This window comes from Moschus berezovskii, chromosome 23 (genome assembly GCF_049115385.1).
Source record: "Moschus berezovskii isolate FMDL1 chromosome 23, NW_MosBer_1.0, whole genome shotgun sequence".
NCBI classification, from domain to species: Eukaryota; Metazoa; Chordata; class Mammalia; order Artiodactyla; family Moschidae; genus Moschus; species Moschus berezovskii.
The window spans coordinates 16,885,540-16,903,495 of NC_142482.1; the positions used below are offsets into that span (position 1 = coordinate 16,885,540).

Below are 17,956 nucleotides of genomic sequence, written 5' to 3' on the forward strand. Positions count from 1 at the left end.
TCTTAAGCCCAATTTGTTCGTAAGTCCAATGAAGTTAGCCTTGGTGCCCACCTAACACCATCACCTCTGTAGTATTGTACTTAATAGGTTTATAATATTTTTCACACAAATAATACCCTAAAAAGCAAACACAAAGAAAGCATTTTAATCTTACCTTGAAAAGGAGAGTAATGCAGCGCAACAGCTGGCATACAAGGGCGGCTGACGTTCGGAGAGGTGGGGGACGGCAGAGATGAGGATGGTCAGCCACAGGAGGTGGGGGCAAGCCGCAGCTTCACTCACGCTCGACGTCGGCATCATGGGTTCTGATTCCTTTTCGGAAGCAGATGCACATTCACATCTTTGTAAGTTCTCAACTTGAAGATTCGTGTGTAGGGGACTTACTGTGTTTCTTTGAACAGTGAACTTTTCCTAGTGCATTTCGTAATCTCCTCAACTATACTGAAAATTACTCAGTGCAAGGACTTTACTTTCCTGTATGTATGTTTCCCACATGACCTAGCGTGGGTCTTTGGACATAGTTAATGTTCAATAAACCTTTGGGTTAAAGTAAAATAGGCTTAAAATAAAATACGCCTTGGTTTTAATACATTGTAAGTGTCTGTGATGGATGGTCTTTGTAACACGTGCAGCTGTGGGGTAGGGGATGGTAGCTGTGATCTCTAAGAAATAAGTGACCAAGGACCACATTTTACACAGAATTAAACGTGTTTGGATTGAATGAAAATGAAAGCTTAAGTGTCAACCAGGCATGATGGCAGGCAATGGGAAATGCTTTTTTTACATCTTAGATATTGAATTTAAAATTTTGAATATATTTAAAACTTCATTGAATGATTCCAAATAATAGTCATTCAGAGTATTTGAATTCTACTGGCATTTAGCTGAGAGTCAATAAGACCAATGGACTAATAAGAGTAAATATTGTAATATTTCACCTTTAAAAAATGTACAGTTGTGTAAATAAAAGCATTTATACTTTAATTCTGTTTTATTTGCTTTTAAATTAAAAACACTGCATGCTTATTTTAATAAGCTAAGGTATATAGAGAAAAAAACAAGTCTTCCCTCAACCATTACCACACCAAAGATACAGCTTTTGGTTTAGCGCATGTTTTTACAGCTTTCTCCATGTTCATTTTGTGTACTTTTGGTGTCTATACATTATTCCTTATATTTATTGTTCATGCCATAATTTGTTATTCTTCGATATGCAGAACTTGTGGTTACATCAACAGTAATTTCCCTATAAGATGATTATGGAGTTTGACCATCAGTTATTGCTCTAGGAGGCTAAATTACAGACTTTGTGGTGAACTGGCAAGTTTGATATTTTAATTCAAAGTTGATTTTTCTTAAATAGATTCATAGAAAATATAGAAAATAAAGTCTTGATAGGATGAACTTCCTGTTGTGTGCGCCACTGTATTTATTAATATTTGTTCACATTATGGGAACAAATAGTAACTCAAGGATAGAACTACGTAAAGCATTATGATTTTTAGTAACTCAAACCAATAGTATACTAGGATCTCAGCCTCGTTAAATTCTTCTAATGGACGTGTGTAATTTACACTTTGCTTAACATTGTAAAATTTCACATGTTGAAAATTATCTGGACATAAAATTTCCATGTGGAAGATAAATGCACAGTCTTTGCCATTCACATTCTCCCTGCTCTCAGGGGTATTGGAGGCTTGGCCATAAAATGAAAGGAAGAGAATAAAGATTAGTCAAGTGAAAACATGAGAGTTCAGAATTCCTGAGTACCTATAATCAGTCACTTAACCAGATCCTGCTACATAATACATAAAATCCAGATCTAGTTATTATGTATTTATGACATTGAGAATTACTTATCATTAGCTATATTGACATGGTTTTGCTATTTCAAACATGAATCGAGAGAATATAATTTCCTGTATATTTATAACCTTCCTGAAAACTAAGAACATGCTCAATGGAATATTCCAAGTCTCATGTCTCCATATAACTTATTATGTATTCAAGATGGCAGATCACACTGAAGTGATGAAGGGCATTCATCAATATCCAGGAATTCGATATCCTGTCCTTACTCCTAATCTTCAGGGTTTTCACCGTGCTGTAAGTGTGCTACTAATTTTTGCTAAAATTGATATGCTTTTGATTGTAAACATTTTTACAAAGTTAAATGGTGTATTCGTGACTCCCTTGCTATCCTGCATAAACACTATTGCTATTATACTCATGTGGGTACTTGGCGATCAATAACTTTGTGACTTTGTTGGGACTCAGATGCTCCACACAAATGGCTCTTTCAGTTTAACATCCAAGAATTAAAACACAGAAATGCAGTTGTCCATTTCAGTGAGATTCTTTTGAAAGTATGTTTTGTGCTTCCCTCTGAAACAAGGAGTACAAAATAAACACTTCTCAACACAGTGTTATAATTATTAATGTAACTGTAGCAGTTAAGTGTATTTGTCACCTCATTTGGGCTTGCTGTTGTTTCCATCCTCTTCACCAAGCTAAGCACTGTCGCTGGAACGAACAGCTTTCTTTATTGTCTTCTCACTTGTTTTTCCGAATCCAAGGTAACTTGGGAATTTATATGCCAAAAAACTTTTGTGAATATACATATCCACCTGCAATGAGGAAGACCCCGGTTCGATTCCTGGGTCAGAAAGATCCCCTGGAGAAGAGATAGGCTACACACTCCAGTATTCTTGTGCTTTCCTTGTGGCTCAGTTGATAAAGAATCCGCCTGCAATGCGAGAGACCTGGGTTCGATCCCTGGGTTGGGAAGATCCCCTGGAGAAGGGAAAGGCTACCCACTCCAGGCGTGGAGAATTCCATGGACTGTATAGTCCATGGGCTCACAAAGAGTCGGACACAACTGAGCGACCTTCACTTTCATACTAGAAGAATCAGTGAAGCTTTAAGTAAAGACTTGAGGTGGTATGCTTACATGGCTTTATTGTAAAAGCTGCTGCTGATGCTGCTAAGTCGCTTCAGTCGTGTCCGACTCTGTGCTACCCCATAGACGGAAGCCCACCAGGTTCCCCCGTCCCTGGGATTCTCCAGGCAAGAACACTGGAGTGGGTTGCCATTTCCTTCTCCAATGCGTGAAAGTGAAAAGTGAAAGTGAGGTCTCTCAGTCGTGTCCGACTGAGTGACCCCATGGACTCAGCCTACCAGGCTCCTCCATCCATGGGATTTTCTAGGCAATAGTACTGGAGTGGCTTGCCATTGCCTTCTCCGATTGTAAAAGCTAAGCAGCAGCTATTTCTGATTTTAATGGATATTTTTCACTTTTGTGACTGTGTTGCATGAAGCTGAAGTTCTGGGGCCTAGTCGGGGTATGACCTGTTAGTATATCTTGTGAAACTACTTTTCTATTAAAAAAAGTAATGCAATTTTTTATTACATTGTAAATAAAGATAGAGATCATTTAAGAAATTGTAAATATTCTGTCATCTGGTCATAACAGAGCAGGAAATGCACCTACCCTGAGAAATATATGAAAGGACACCCTCAGGATAGCTTCGAAAGTAATAGAAGCAATCTTGGCCTGGGAGTTATGCAAACTCATGTCCAAAACATGGCCCCAGAACTTCTACTAACCTTGGGATTACCTACTAGAGATTTATCCTCTTTGAACCACAGTTTTTGCACCTGTAAATTGGTGTAGTACATGCTTAGTTTAGAAGATTGTAGATTATAAATAGGGTGTGTGAAGTACAAACAGCAACATGGGATCAGAGTAGGTGTTCAATAAATAGAATTTTATTTTAATTTATATCAAAATTTTTAATGAAATATAGTTGATTTATGATGATGTATTCATTTCTGATGTACAGCAAAGTGATCATTATACATATATACACCTTCTTTTAAAATACTCTTTTCTATTATGGTTTATCATTGGATATTGAATATAGTTCTCTGTGTTAGAGAGTAGGACATTGCTGCTAATCCATAGACTTATTTTAAAGGTTAAAAATGTATTGTGGATGGAGGAGTGGAAGCCAATGTTTTTTTCAGTGTTACAGGAAAGATGACAGAATTTTTGTTTTCTTAAGGTGTTAGGGTATTGGTGAGGAAGGGCAATCTAGGCATGGTGCTAGAGATACATTGATAGAAAAGAATCCATCTGGAAAAGTAGGAGGCTTGACATTTGACAACAAGTCTCTGGGAAGACTGGAGGAAGGAAGGAAGATGGCAAAGTGGGCAAAAAGGAGAATCGATTAGGTCAACATTTTGGATTTAAAGATTGGCTAGAATGGAGGGGACTTTCTTGGCGGTCCAGTGCTTAGGACTCGAAGCTTCCATTGCAGGGGGCGTGGGTTTGATCCCTGGATGGGAAACCAGGATCCCTCATGCTATGCAGCACAGCCAAAATAAATAAATAAGAATAAAAAGTAAAAAATGACACCTACATTTACTAAGAAACAAAAACAAACAAAAATTGGCAAGAGGGTTAAGGAATTAGACACACAAGGGTTTAGTTGTCGAAGTCAAAAAATGAAACAGTGGAAGGGAGCTAGAGATATAGGGAGAAAATTGGGGGCAAAATCCAAGTGATAATTTGAAAAAATGTTTTACTGATGGATTATAAGGAAGGAAGAAAACCAGAAAACATTTACTATCCTCTATTTAAAAATATATGGTCTAAAAGTAATGTTTTCCATAGATGTTAAGAGGTTTTATTGGGATGCTGGTATTTTCCACAATTTGGGTTAAAATACTTCTGAGTATAACTTTTAGGAAAGGCAAAATTAAATTGGAATACCACCATTGTATATTCTGTGATTTATGAGTGTTGTAGTTTGTGGAATTATCCTGTTATAAAATATTTTTACGTTTCTAAAGAGAATATATAGCAAGTAGAGAGAAATCTAATTTTAAACTCTAAGCAGAATGCTAAAGAATACAAGTATTTCTTTATAATTAATATTGCTTCTACTGCTCTCACTTATGTTTTTGAAACTAATTAGCTTTTGCCTTTAAATTACTTTTTTTCAGGTTGCTGCAGGAGCAACCGAGGTATCTGTTTTTGGTGCTGCCTCTGAATCCTTTAGCAAGAAGAACATTAACTGTTCTATTGAAGAAAGTATGAAGAAGTTTGAGGAGGTCGTTAAGTCTGCAAGACACATGAATATTCCAGCACGCGGGTAATTATGAAATCCCACAAATTCTATTTAATTCATTAATGTCTGATGTTAGAGCTCTTTAAGAACTATTTTGACATTGTTTCACCACGTGTAATAATATACATAGAGTATCTTATTTGCACCTTATGTGATCGGGGCCATCATTTTATAGTTACTGCTATAACTCCCTCGATAATATCACCTGAATCCTGAGGGTGTGTCTGGCCTGTGGGGCATGATGCATTTGAGGTCATGGGGACCAGTATCACAGCTGACATTGTTACTCATCTCATCGATTTCCAGTTACCCGAATGCAGCCGTGTTGTTTGGATCTCAGCCTACTGTAAGTGGATAGATTGGTATAAACTCATAGCAGCATTTGAAAAGTAATCATTTAATATGTTTTCCAAATTTTTAACATTTTTAAGGACCATGCTTTTTCTTCAAAGAATATATTGTAGAGAAATTGAATATCATGTGTAAAATGTAAAGCTGAGAACTGCACTGGGGTGTAGGTTCATCATACCACCCATTCAGCTGACTTCTGGGCCTTCTCTCTGTGACTCCAAAGCAACCATATTTGGTGAAGGAGAGGAGAAAGGAAACCTGCTTTTGTTTTTGCCCTCCTTCAAGCAAGCAGGAGAGCATCTCGCTCAGACAGGCTCTACACCCAGATCTGTGTCTGTGAAATGTATAATAAATTCATTGTTACTTAAGAAAGAAGTTTTTTTTCTAACACATTAGCTACTTTTCTATTTTTATAATTATGGAAGTATGATGAACATGCCATATCATCTTCATAATTTAAAATGCATAGTGTTTGTAAGAGAAGGCTGAATGCTGTCCCTGGGCTTCCATGCTGGTTGTCCTTCCCTTGATTGAAGTGAGCAAAGTTCAGAGTGGCAAGAAAGATCAGTCATCAGTGAGAAAACAGGTGGACCCAATTTGGAGTGAGGAGATTAGAAAAGGGATGGAATTTGATCAAGGTCATTTGCAGAGCAAGTAGAATTAGATTACACTCTAGTTAAGTATTTTTTTGGTTTGCTTCCCTTTTCTTTTCCTTTCTCCTTAGTAAATTTCCAGCATGACTTTTTAAAGATATAAAGTTACTTTGTAACTAACATGTCTACATAACGTGCAGAGTGCATGCAAGAAAATCCAAAAACCAAGATAATCTATTTCCATAGAAAATAAAGGATGTTTGTTTTTAAGGCAAAAGTTACATAACAACCAAAAATATAAAAGTTACATAACCACCATCAAAAAGGAGCAGCATCCTGCAAGTTTTAAATTCAAACATACATAAGTTGTTTTATTTTCTTCCCTTTAAAAAAAGGGAAAAATGAAGAAGCTATTCTTCTGTTTCAGTATACGTCTATATTTGGAGTATAGGCTATTGAGTAAAATAATTCTCATTGAAAAGTTGAAAGAACACAAAACCTTGAGAAGTAAGGCACATATTTCAATTGGGAAGATTGTTTTTTTGAAATGTGGAAAGATGAATGTTCACAAATTTTATGACAACTGATTTTATCACTTTATAGAATAGGCAAACTTTATAAGGCTAATAGAAACCCTAAATCTCCTTTAATACTGATTGTATTAATAAAATGTTTATAAAATTCAATATATAAAATAAAATTTAATAAAACGTTTAGTACTAAATACTAAACATTTAGTATTGTCCTATCAATAAAGAAACTTCTAACCATGCTACAACCTAAGAAATTTTTCAAGATTTGATAAGATGGGTATAGAAGTACAGATGAATGAGAACTAACCTACAGCCAAATGAAGTCAGCAAAAGTACACTGTAATTATACTGTAGACAAATGCATGTTTTCCAGTGTAGATTTTCTTCCTTTGGAGTCCAAGTCCTTGATTTTCTGAAACTCTAGTCACTTTTAGAAATAATGCCTTTCAATGGATGGATGTGAGTTCACTACTTGTCTAGTTGAAAATTATCTTTTCCCCCAAACTTTTACAGACTTTAAATTAGGTCTTATTTTCACTGGCAATATAGAAGGTAGGTACTCATTATTAAAAGGCATAGGCTATTGGTGCTCATTTTAGGGAAAAAGCCATGCTCAGCTAGTCAAACCTGAAGTAGATGCTCCAGCCACTGTTACTATGGCAACAGCTGCATCAATATGGACCATCATTCAGAAAATGTATGGTGCCAGCTGCTGTCAGATTTAAAGGCCATACAGCGGGACACGTTTTATAAATGCTCACTAAAGCCATTTAAGCTTCTATAAAACAGTAAACTTTCATATGGTCTAAATAGCAGCTTCTATTAAAGTTATGAAGTCTATTGTTTGTTTTCTCCCCTCCTGGAAACACACACATACACATGCCTATGTACAGGTTTTTTTATAGATGCTTGGAACTTTATGTAACATCTGGGGTACATTGGGAAAGACACCATGCCAGATCGCCGACGTAAAATGCAGAGTCAGCTCACTATTGCTGCTCATCCATTGCATGCGACTGAGCAATGAAAGGTCTAAATTTTGGACTTCATTTCTTAGTGTGTATTTCACATATGTTTAAAACATCTAGGTTATTTTTCTCTTATCTGTCTAAATCTTTAAAATGTTAAAAAGAGAAAAATAGAAGCCTGTTATAAATTTAGTCATTCTCTTTTTTAGCAGTGGATTTACTGAATGAATTATCTCTTGCTGTGTATTTAAGATTGAAATCCCTCAGATATGAAGTAGTTTTCTTGTCTATCACATAAGACTTTCAGCTTTTATTCCCTTTTGTTTGAAATGAGTATCGGCTTCTCTTTAATGAAGTCACAGGAATCACATGCTCCCGCTTCCTGTGGAAATTTAATTTTAGAAGGAAACCATCGCTAAGGTGACTTGATCATTTCGTTGTTAAGATACTTATAAATAGGTTATAAATTCACAAAGTCAGCAGTTGGACATATCGAGAGTTTTAACACAATTAACTCTTAGACTTCTCCTATAAAGTGATCTAGAATGATTTGACCCATGATTAACTTCCTGAAGGTCTGAGTCTACTGAAAGTTGAAAGAAGTAGATTGGTAACTTTTTTTTCCTAGGAGCCAAACAAAATTATTCATTCATTGTTAAAAAAATTTAAAAATGCAAAAAAAATTATTTCATTGTGAACTGTCACTGCTGAATTTATTCTCAAATTCCCAGAAAAAAAAAAAAAACAAACCTGAGGTACAAAATAATGAGAACAATGAATCAAAAGCAAATTAGTGATTAAAGTAAGAAAGACGACCATAGATCCATGGAGGAGGGCATGGCCACCCACTCCAGTGTTCTTCCCTGGAAGGCTGCAGTCCATGGGGGGATCGCCAAGTTGGACACGATTGAAGGGACTTTGCACACAGACAACCATAGATAACTTTGAAGTGTGGGAAAACAAAGGCGGTTTTAGGATGTAACAACATTTTGCTTTCATCTTAAATTCTTTATAAGGCATGATTAGTATTTATTCATATTTTGGAGGAGATGAGAAGTCAGACTTTTCATAAAACTCTAATGAGTCTAGGGTGCATATCTTACATACCTCTTCATCTGTCACCCACATCACTTACTTTCTTCCTATCTACATAAAAATCAATGAAAACCCAATCTGTTTTTAAATCCTGAATAAAACTGTATCATTTACATGAGCGACCAATTGTTTTGATAAGACCCTCAATGTTTGGAAATTCTTCCTGTGCTTAGTTAATTTTAACCGGTTGCCTAGCTCTGAATAATTTCTAACCTTTAAGATGGTAACCGTTTCTTATGGCTGTGAAGTCAGGGCAGAGTATTCTCTCTCAAAATGGTCAGTTTTCCGTGGACTTCCCTTGGAGAAAGAACTGATTTAACACATTTCTTCAGGAACTTGCAACCTACTTGTTTGTTCACCAAACCATCTAGGTCATGTAAACATATCTCCTGTCCTTCCCTTACCTAATGCAAAATGTCATTACAGACCCTGACCCTGAAATAGCAGCCTTTTTGTGTAGGGTGATGAACCTTTTGCTGAGGGCTCAGAGTTTTAAACACACCTTGAGTGCCAGGCAGTGTTTCTCATGACTAATGATGCCAGTGCCTCCCATAAGCCAGTTTATCCTAATGAAATTCACTTACGTGGGTGGCACCATTGTCTATAAGTAGAAGCTCATTGGTCAAAGTTTCTTTCCAATTTCTATTGTTAAACTGAGGCCTTTCCACTGGTGCCTGGAAGAGGCATTCATATCATCTACCAAATTATGGCATGTGAAACTTTAAAATTGAGACATCTGCTAAAATGATTTTCTTTAGTACATATGGTGGTTTTGAGTTCTACTTTTTTTAGCCTTACATATTACTCTGTCACTGCTGTGTGCCAGATAACACATCCCTGGCTACAGTTAATATGTATAAGTTATGTGTGTGTGAAGTCACGTCTAAATAGCCTCTTTTGAGGCAAGAATGTGTTTTGTCATTTCTAGTGAAATTCACCTTTTAGAACTAAAGGAGAATTTTAGCAGAATTGCTTCTCAAGACTAAGGGACCTTCATTATCTCATCTATCATCCACAGTGATAAGGGCATGGTAGGCTCTCAAAATTTATTCATAATTGGCTTGTTAATAATCAGATGCTGTTTTGTATTGCTTATAGGCTAATATATTCTGCATGGCTGCATCAAATTCACTCCTCTTTTTAAATATCTTAATTACCTTTCATTGACATCAAATATCACCTCATCATTCCTGACACTGACATTGTTTTTCTCTTCTGAGTATAGCGGTGGTTGATTCTTTATGCTCCAAGTATTTGTGACATTTATTAAAGGCTTTTTTTGGTTTCTTTTTGCCAGGATGATTTGAGGAACATGGGAAAGTAGGCCTAGGTAAGGCCTAACTAGCTGATTTTTTTTCATGATTCAGTTCTTCTAGGTAAAGTTGTTAAAACTTGAATGCTGCTGTTTTATCATGATTTTGCACAATACTGATGAATGGCCTCACTAAGCACAAATAAAAATAAAACAACTCATATTTCTACCCAGGGTTTGTTGTAATTTTAGTACCATAGGTTTCAATATCGTTGGTGATTTATTTATTACTCTGTCATCCTAAATAATGTTTAAAACATGATTCCAAGTCTGAACTCTCAAGTATTTGCTGGCATTTCTGGATACAGAATTTGAACTGTTAAGAACTGGGATCAGGCTTTATGTTGATTATAAAATTTGGGAATTTTGTAGAAAATCATTCTGAAAGTTAAAATGACATCTTTACTAAACATATTTTGCATGAATTCATTTAAGAAATATTGATTATTTTATATCATGTCTTGTCTTCTGATGCTGTGTGGGATATAAAAATGAAAAAGTAGCCTAAAGGGTTTCCAGCAGACTGGGGAAGTAATTTGTATAGAAATAGTGACTATGTGGTAAAAAATGCCAAGTGTTTAGGAGAAATACAGATAAATCCCATTAATTTTTAAAGTAAGACTGTCTTAAATTTCTCTGGAGTTATTTGTAAAACTTTCATGGAGGTGTCAATAAAATGAAGTCATAAAAATGAGTAAAAATATGGAAACATAATCAGAAATAGTGGCCTTTTCAGTGAGAGCAGGAAATTTACAAAGAGCAGAGGCACAGTAAAGAGAAACCTCCAGAAATGTTTGGGTAACAGGGAGAAGTTTATATTTCCTGGAATAGGAGCTTTTAAGGCTGTGAAATGGAAGAGAGGTAGAAAGTTAGATGAGGTTTCACAGATTGCTGAGCTTGAATACGAAGTTTATTTAGTAGACAACAACAGGCCATTAAAGGTTTTCAGAGTGAAAAAATACCCAATCAGATTTCTGCTTGAGGAATGTCATTTCAGCAGTCAATACTGGAGTACACATGAGGGCATGCCGTGAGACCAGAATCAAGGAGGGCACTTGGATACGTCTGTGGCCATCCCGAAAAGGGCCCGCGGGCACCACTCTGTCCACGTGAGCTGGGCTGGCAGTTCCCACGCTCTAGGGAGGAACCTGCCAACTCTGGTTAATGAGCGTGTTCTTAAAGGTGACCTTAAAGAGATTTAGTGGCTGAAAATTATCTTTTTCTTTTTAAAGGCAAATATGGGGAAAACAGGAATGACCATTATTTTGAATCTGTTGAGCTTCATGTGCCATGTGAATGTGTCAAGCAATCAATTAATAATGTTCATAAGAAGACTGGAAGTTTTTTCCCGTGTAATAGTGAGAGAGAGAGATTATGAGGGACTGAGCTGATACAGAGACTCCCTTTTCTGTTCCCATTATAAACACATAAATATAACAACTTGTAAAGCATAAGGTAAAGTACAGAAAAGAAAAGGAAGTCCTCAGATTTCATCAAAGAAAGTGTGGTAAGGATGCAGTTTGATGGCGCTAGCACGTGGGGATGTCTATTCCAGATATAAGCCCTGGTGACTTAGAAATGGGATTTTAGAATCTATATGGGAAAAGATAGATGTTCTGCTAAGACTAGGATTTGAAACTGAGTATTTTTGGATTCTGGAAGCACTTCCTTGCCAATGCAGAGTCACTTAAATCTGTGCCAGTGTTATAGGTTGTGGATTTATGACATAGGAGTATTGTGGAAACCCAAATTGAGAAATAAAGGTAGACATTTGCTTGGGAACTGGTAAAGTCTGCAAGGCAAGGGAAAAAGGAAATTAGATCTCCTTTATAGGAACATTTAAATAACTCAGGACTTTCATGGAACTTCCACAGAAACTAAAGCACTATGAAAAGGCATTCACAGTAAAAATTACAGACCACATGAGGGAACAAATTACCCTAAGAAAAATAAGCAGAAGAAAAAGAAAAAGAAGGATAACTTTAGCACAAAAGGATATGGAATAACCCAAAATGAGATGGTAAATTAACCCTTACTATATTTATAGAGGCAAAGGAAGAATATAATAAAAGAACAAGTCTTTATGAAAAAAAAAATGAAGATTTGAGGAAAAGAAATGGAAGTGAAAAATATATGTGTTAATAAAAAACAGTAATTGCAGAACAGCAGATTAGATATAGTTGAAGTAGGACTTAATGGTTTAGAATGGCCTAGAACTAGGATTTGAGGAAATTCCAATAATGAATAGAAAAATAATAGAAGTTTTAAAAGTGAAAAGAGAATGCCTAATAGAATTCTCAAAAGGCGAAAACAAGGACACTAGGTATGAGAGATATGTTTGATGAAGTTTTGTAGTACCTTGAGGATTTTCTAGTAGAGTAAAAAGCATTAATGCTAATAATGAAGAAATGTAACAAGTCCTGAAGGACTCATAGTCAAATGCAGGATATTAACTATAAGTAGATAATCCTACAGCAGTGGAGAAGAATTGCACTCAGTCACTTCAGTCATGTCCAGTTCTGCGCAACACTATGGATCGTAGCCTGCCAGGCTCCTCTGTCCATGGGGTTCTCCAAGGCAAGAATACTGAAGTGGGTTGCCATGATTTACTATACAGCGGTTATCTTTAGAGGGAAATATTCTCATCAGCAAAAACTGAGCTCAGAGATAATGAAACAATATATTCAAAATGGCAAAAAAAAAGAAAAAACCCACAAAAACTGTCAGCTTAGAATTCCATACCTAACCAGCTAAAGGTCCGTCTAGTCAAGGCTATGGTTTTCCCAGTGGTCATGTATGGATGTGAGAGTTGGACCGTGAAGAAAGCTGATCGCCGAAGAATTGATGCTTTTGAACTGTGGTGCTGGGGAAGACTCTTGAGAGTCCCTTGGACTGCAAGGAGATCCAACCAGTCCATTCTAAAGGAGATCAATCCTGGGTGTTCATTTGAAGGACTGATGCTAAAGCTGAAACTCCAATACTTCGGCCACCTCATGCAACAAGTTGACTCACTGGAAATGACTGATGCCGGGAAGGATTGGGGGCGGGAGGAGAAGGGGACGACAGAAAATGAGATGGCTGGATGGCATCACCAACTCGATGGACATGAGTTTGAGTGAACTCCAGGAGTTGGTGATGAACAGGGAGGCCTGGGGTGCTGTGAATCATGGGGTTGCAAAGAGTCAGACACGACTGAGCGACTGAACTGAACTGAACTGAACTGAACCAGACTGTTGGACTAAAAGTTAACAAAACCATTTGTTGACAAAACAGTCTGAAAAATTCTACCCTTGCTGAAAAAAAAAAAAAAAGAAATTGAGTCAGAAGGGAGGAATGTAAAAAAGAAAAGAAACAAAGAGGGAGCAGGCTGAGGCTTTGGCAAAGCAGAAACCATTTGCAATAGGTCTGTAAAAACTTACACCAGCTATTTACAGTGGATAAATGTAATAAGTGCCATGGATTTAATCAGAGAAAGATGCTGTAGGGTAGCGGTGAGATTAGACATTATATGTCTGTGTAACTTACATCACTTTTACATAAAGGCATCAATCCAGGTAAGGAAATATCGCCAGATTGAGTGGTTTTCTTTTTGTTTTGTTTTATTTAATTTAAATTTTATTTTTAATCGGAGGATAATTACTTTAAATATTGTGATGGGTTTTGCCATACATCAACGTGAATTAGCCACAGATATAGTAAGCATGTCTTCTCCTTCTTAAATCTCCCTCCCACCTCCCTTCCTATTCCACCTCAATAGATTGTCACAGACCCCTGACTTTGGGTTCCCTGTATCACACGGTAAATTGCCAATGGTCATCTATTTTGTATATGGTATGTATATGTTTCAATACTACTCTCTCAAAGCATCCCACCTTCTCCCTCCCCCACTGTGACCAAAAGTCTGTCCTTTAGGTCTGGGTCTCCTTTGCTACCCTGCAAGTAGGATCATCAGTACCATATTTTTAGATTCCATATATATGTGTTAATATATAGTATTTGTCACTCTCTTTCTGACTTACTTCACACTGTATAATAGGCTGTAGGTTCATGACCTAATAGAATTAACTCAAATGTGTTCCTTTTTACAACTGAGTAATATTCCGTTGTGTGTATATATACCATTGTTTCTTCATCCATTCATCGGTCAGTGGACATCTAGATTGCTTCCATGTCCTCAGTTCAGTTCAGTCGCTCAGTCTTGTCTGACTCTTTGTGACCCAATGGACTGCAGCACGCCAGGCTCTCCTGTCTATCACCAACCCCTGGAGCTTGCTCAAATTCATGTCCACCGAGTCGGTGATGCCATCCAACCATCTCATCTTCTGTCATCCCCTTCTCTTCCTGTCCACAATCTTTCCCAGCATCAGGGTCTTTTCCAATGAGCCAATTTGTCACATCAGGTGGCCAAAGTATTGGAGTTTCAGCTTCAGCATTAGTCCTTCCAATGAATATTCAGGACTGATTTCCTTTAGGATTGACTGGTTTGTCCCTTGCGGTCCAAGGGATTCTCAAGAGTCTTCTCCAACACCACAGTTCAAAAGCATCAATTATTCAGTGCTCAGATTTCTTTATGGTCCAATTCTCACATCCATACATGACCACGGGAAAAACCACACTTTTGACTAGGTGGACCTTTATCAGCAAAGTAATGTCTCTGCTTTTTAATATGCTGTCTAGGTTGGTCATAGCTTTTCTTCCAAGGAGCAAGCGTCTTTTAATTTCATGGCTGCAATTACAATCTGCAGTGATTTTGGAGTCCAAGAAAATAAAGTCTCTCACTGTTTCTGCTGTTTCCCCATTTATTTGTCATTAAATCATGGGACCGGATGCCATGATCTTAGTTTTTTGAATGTTGAGTTTTAAGCCAGCTTTTTTACTCTCCTCTTTCACTATCATCAAGAAATTCTCTAGCTGTTGTAAATAGTGCTGCAATGAATATTGGGGTACATGTGTCTTTTTCAATTATGGTTTATTGAGGGTGTTTGCCTAGTAGTGGGATTACTAGGTCATATGGGCTTCTCTGGTGGCTCAACTGGTAAAGAATCCACCTGCAATGTGGGAGACCTAGGTTCAGTCCCTTGTTTGGGCAGATCCCCTGGAGAAGGGAATGGCTACCCACTCCAGTATTCTGGCCTGGAGAATTCCATGGACTGTATAGTCTATGGGGTTATCAAGAGTTGGACATGACTGAGCAACTTTTCACTTTCATGATAATTTTATTTCTAGCATTTTAAGCAATCTCCATACTGTTCTCCATAGTGGCTGCATCAGTTTGCATTCCCATTAACAGTGCAAAAGGGTTCTCTTTTCTCCATACCCTCTCTAGCATTTATTGTTTGTAGACTTTTTGATGATGCCCATTCGTACCAGTGTGAGATATCTCATTGTAGATGATTTGCATTTTTCTGACAATGAGCAATGTTGAACATCATTTCAAGATTTACTCACCATCTGGATGTCTTCTCTGGAGACATGTCTGTTTCCGTACTGCTCACTTTTTGATTGGGTTGTTTGTTTTCCTGAAATTGAGCTGCATGAACTACTTGTATGTTTTGGAGATTAATCCTTTGTCAGTTGTTTCATTTGCTATTATTTTCTCCCATTCTGAGGGCTATCTCTTCTTGCTATAGTTTCCTTCATTGTGCAAAAACTTTTGAGTTTAATTAGGTGTCATTCATTTATATTTATTTCCATGACTCTAGGAGGGGGTGGTCATAGAGGATCCTTTATGATTTATGTCAAAGGGTGTTTTGCCTAAGTTTTCCTCTAAGAGGTTTATAGATTCTGGTCTTACATTTAGATCTTTAATTCATTTTGAGTTTATTTTTGTGTATGGTGTTAGGAAGTGTTCTGATTCATTCTTTCACATGTAGCTGTCTTGTTTTCTCAGCACCACTTATTGAAGAGTTGATCTTTCCTTCATTGTATATTTTGCCTCCTTTGTCAAAGATAGGTGTGTGGACTTATCTCCAGGCTTTCTACCTTTTCCCATTGATTTATATTTCTGTCTTTGTGTCAGTACCATACTGTCTTGAAAACTGCAGCTTTGTATATAGTCTGAAGTGAGGAAGGCTGATTCCTCAAGCTCCATTCTTTTTTCTCAAGATTGCTCTGATTATCAGGATCTTTTGTGTTTCCATACAAATCGTGTAATTTGTTTCTTCTAGTTTTGCGAAAAATACCGTTGGTAGTTTGATACGGATTGCAGTTGAATCTGTAGGTTGCTTTGGATAGTATAGGTATTTTCACAATATTTATTCTTCCAATTTAAGATCATGGTATATCTCTGCATTTGTGTCATCTTTAATTTCTTTCTTCAGTATCTTATAGTTTTCTGCATACAGGTCTTTTGTGTCTTTAGGTAAATTTTCTCCTATATATTTTATTCTTTTCGTTGCAGTGGTGAATAGGATTGTTTCCTTAATTTTTCTTTTGAATTTTTTATTGTTACTGTACAGGCATGCAAGAAATTTCTGTGTACTAATTTTGTATCCTGAGACTTTATTCACTGATTAGTGCAAATAATTTTCTGGTAGCATATTTAGGGTTTTCTATGTAAAGAATCATGCCATCTGCAAACAGTGAGGGCTTTACTTCTTTTCCAATCTGAATTCCTTTTATTTATTTTTCTTCTGTAATTGCTGTGGCTACAACTTCCAAAATTATGATGAAAAATAGTAGTGAGGCCAGGCACCCTTGTCTTGTTCCTGATTTTAGAGGAAATGCTTTCAGTTTTTCACCACTGAGAATAATATTTTCTGTGGGTTTGTTGTATATGACCTGTTTTAGGTTCAAGTATGTTTCTTCTGAGGCGAGCATGGCAACCCACTCCAGTATTCTTGCCTGGAGAATCCTTATGGACAGAGGAGTCTGGTGGGCTACTGTCCATGAGGTCGCAGAGAGTTGGACACGACTGAGCATTTAAGCACAGCACAGTATGTTCCTTCTATGCCTACTTTCTGGAGAATTTTTTTAAATCATAAATCAGTATTGAATTTTGTCAAAAACCTTCTCTGAATTTATTGAAATGATCATACGGTTTTTATCTTTCAAATTGTTAATATGGTGTATCACATTGATTGATTTGCATATCTGTTGAAGGATACATGCATCCCAGGGATAAATCTCACTTGATTGTGATATATGATCTTTATAATGTGTTTTCAGATTCTGTTTCCAAGAATTTTATTGAGAATGTGTGCATATGATCATCAGTAACATTGGCCTGTAATTTTCTTTTTTGTGGAGTCTTTGTCTGATTTTGGTGGTGGTGGCCTCATAGAATGAGCTTGGGCATTTTCTTTCCTCTGCAATTTTCTGGAAGAGTTTGATCAGGATAGATGTTAGCTCATCTCTAAACTTTTGGTAGAATTCATCTGTGGATTTGTCTGTGGAGTCATTTGGCTGCGGATTTTTGTTTGTTGGAAGATTTTTTATTACCGTTCTGATTTTAGTGTTTGTGATTGGTCTGTCCATATTTTCTCTTTCTTCGTGGTTCAGTTTTATATAGGTATACTGCTCTAAGAATTTGTCCATTTCTACCGGGTTATCCATTTTATTCTCACATAGTTGCTCATAGTAGTCTCTTACGATCTTTTTTATTTATGTGAGGTCTGTTGTAATTTCTTCATTTTCATTTCTGATTTTATTGAGTCTTCTCCCTTTTTTCTCTTGATGAGTCTAAGAAAGGCAATGCCAAAGAATGCTCAAACTACTGCACAATTACACTCATCTCACATGCTAGTAAAGTCATGCTCAAAATTCTCCAAGCCAACTTCATCAATATGTGAACCGTGAACTTCCAGTTGTATAAGCAGGTTTTAGAAAAGGCAGAGGCACCAGAGATCAAATTGCCAACATCCGCTGGATCATGGAGAAAGCAAGAGAGTTCCAGAAAAACATCTATTTCTGCTTCATTGACTATGCCAAAGCCTTTGACTGTGTGGATCACAATAAACCCTGGAAAATTCTG

General features: G+C 36.8%; 1 protein-coding gene across 4 annotated transcripts in view; it reads left to right on the top strand.

Moving 5' to 3' along the window:
* HMGCLL1 (3-hydroxy-3-methylglutaryl-CoA lyase like 1) overlaps positions 1 to 17,956 on the top strand; it is a 199,276-nt gene that overhangs the window by 86,292 nt on the left and 95,028 nt on the right. For 2 of the 4 annotated variants that reach the window (XM_088831147.1, XM_055406808.2), the window contains 2 exons: positions 2,011 to 2,106; positions 5,008 to 5,156. The exons of 1 other annotated variant lie outside the window; for it this stretch is intronic. In XM_088831147.1, the coding sequence (XP_088687273.1) occupies positions 2,011 to 2,106; positions 5,008 to 5,156 (245 nt within the window). The remainder of the gene's footprint in view (positions 1 to 2,010; positions 2,107 to 5,007; positions 5,157 to 17,956) is intronic. One more of the 4 variants, XM_088831148.1, reaches the window with a different exon arrangement.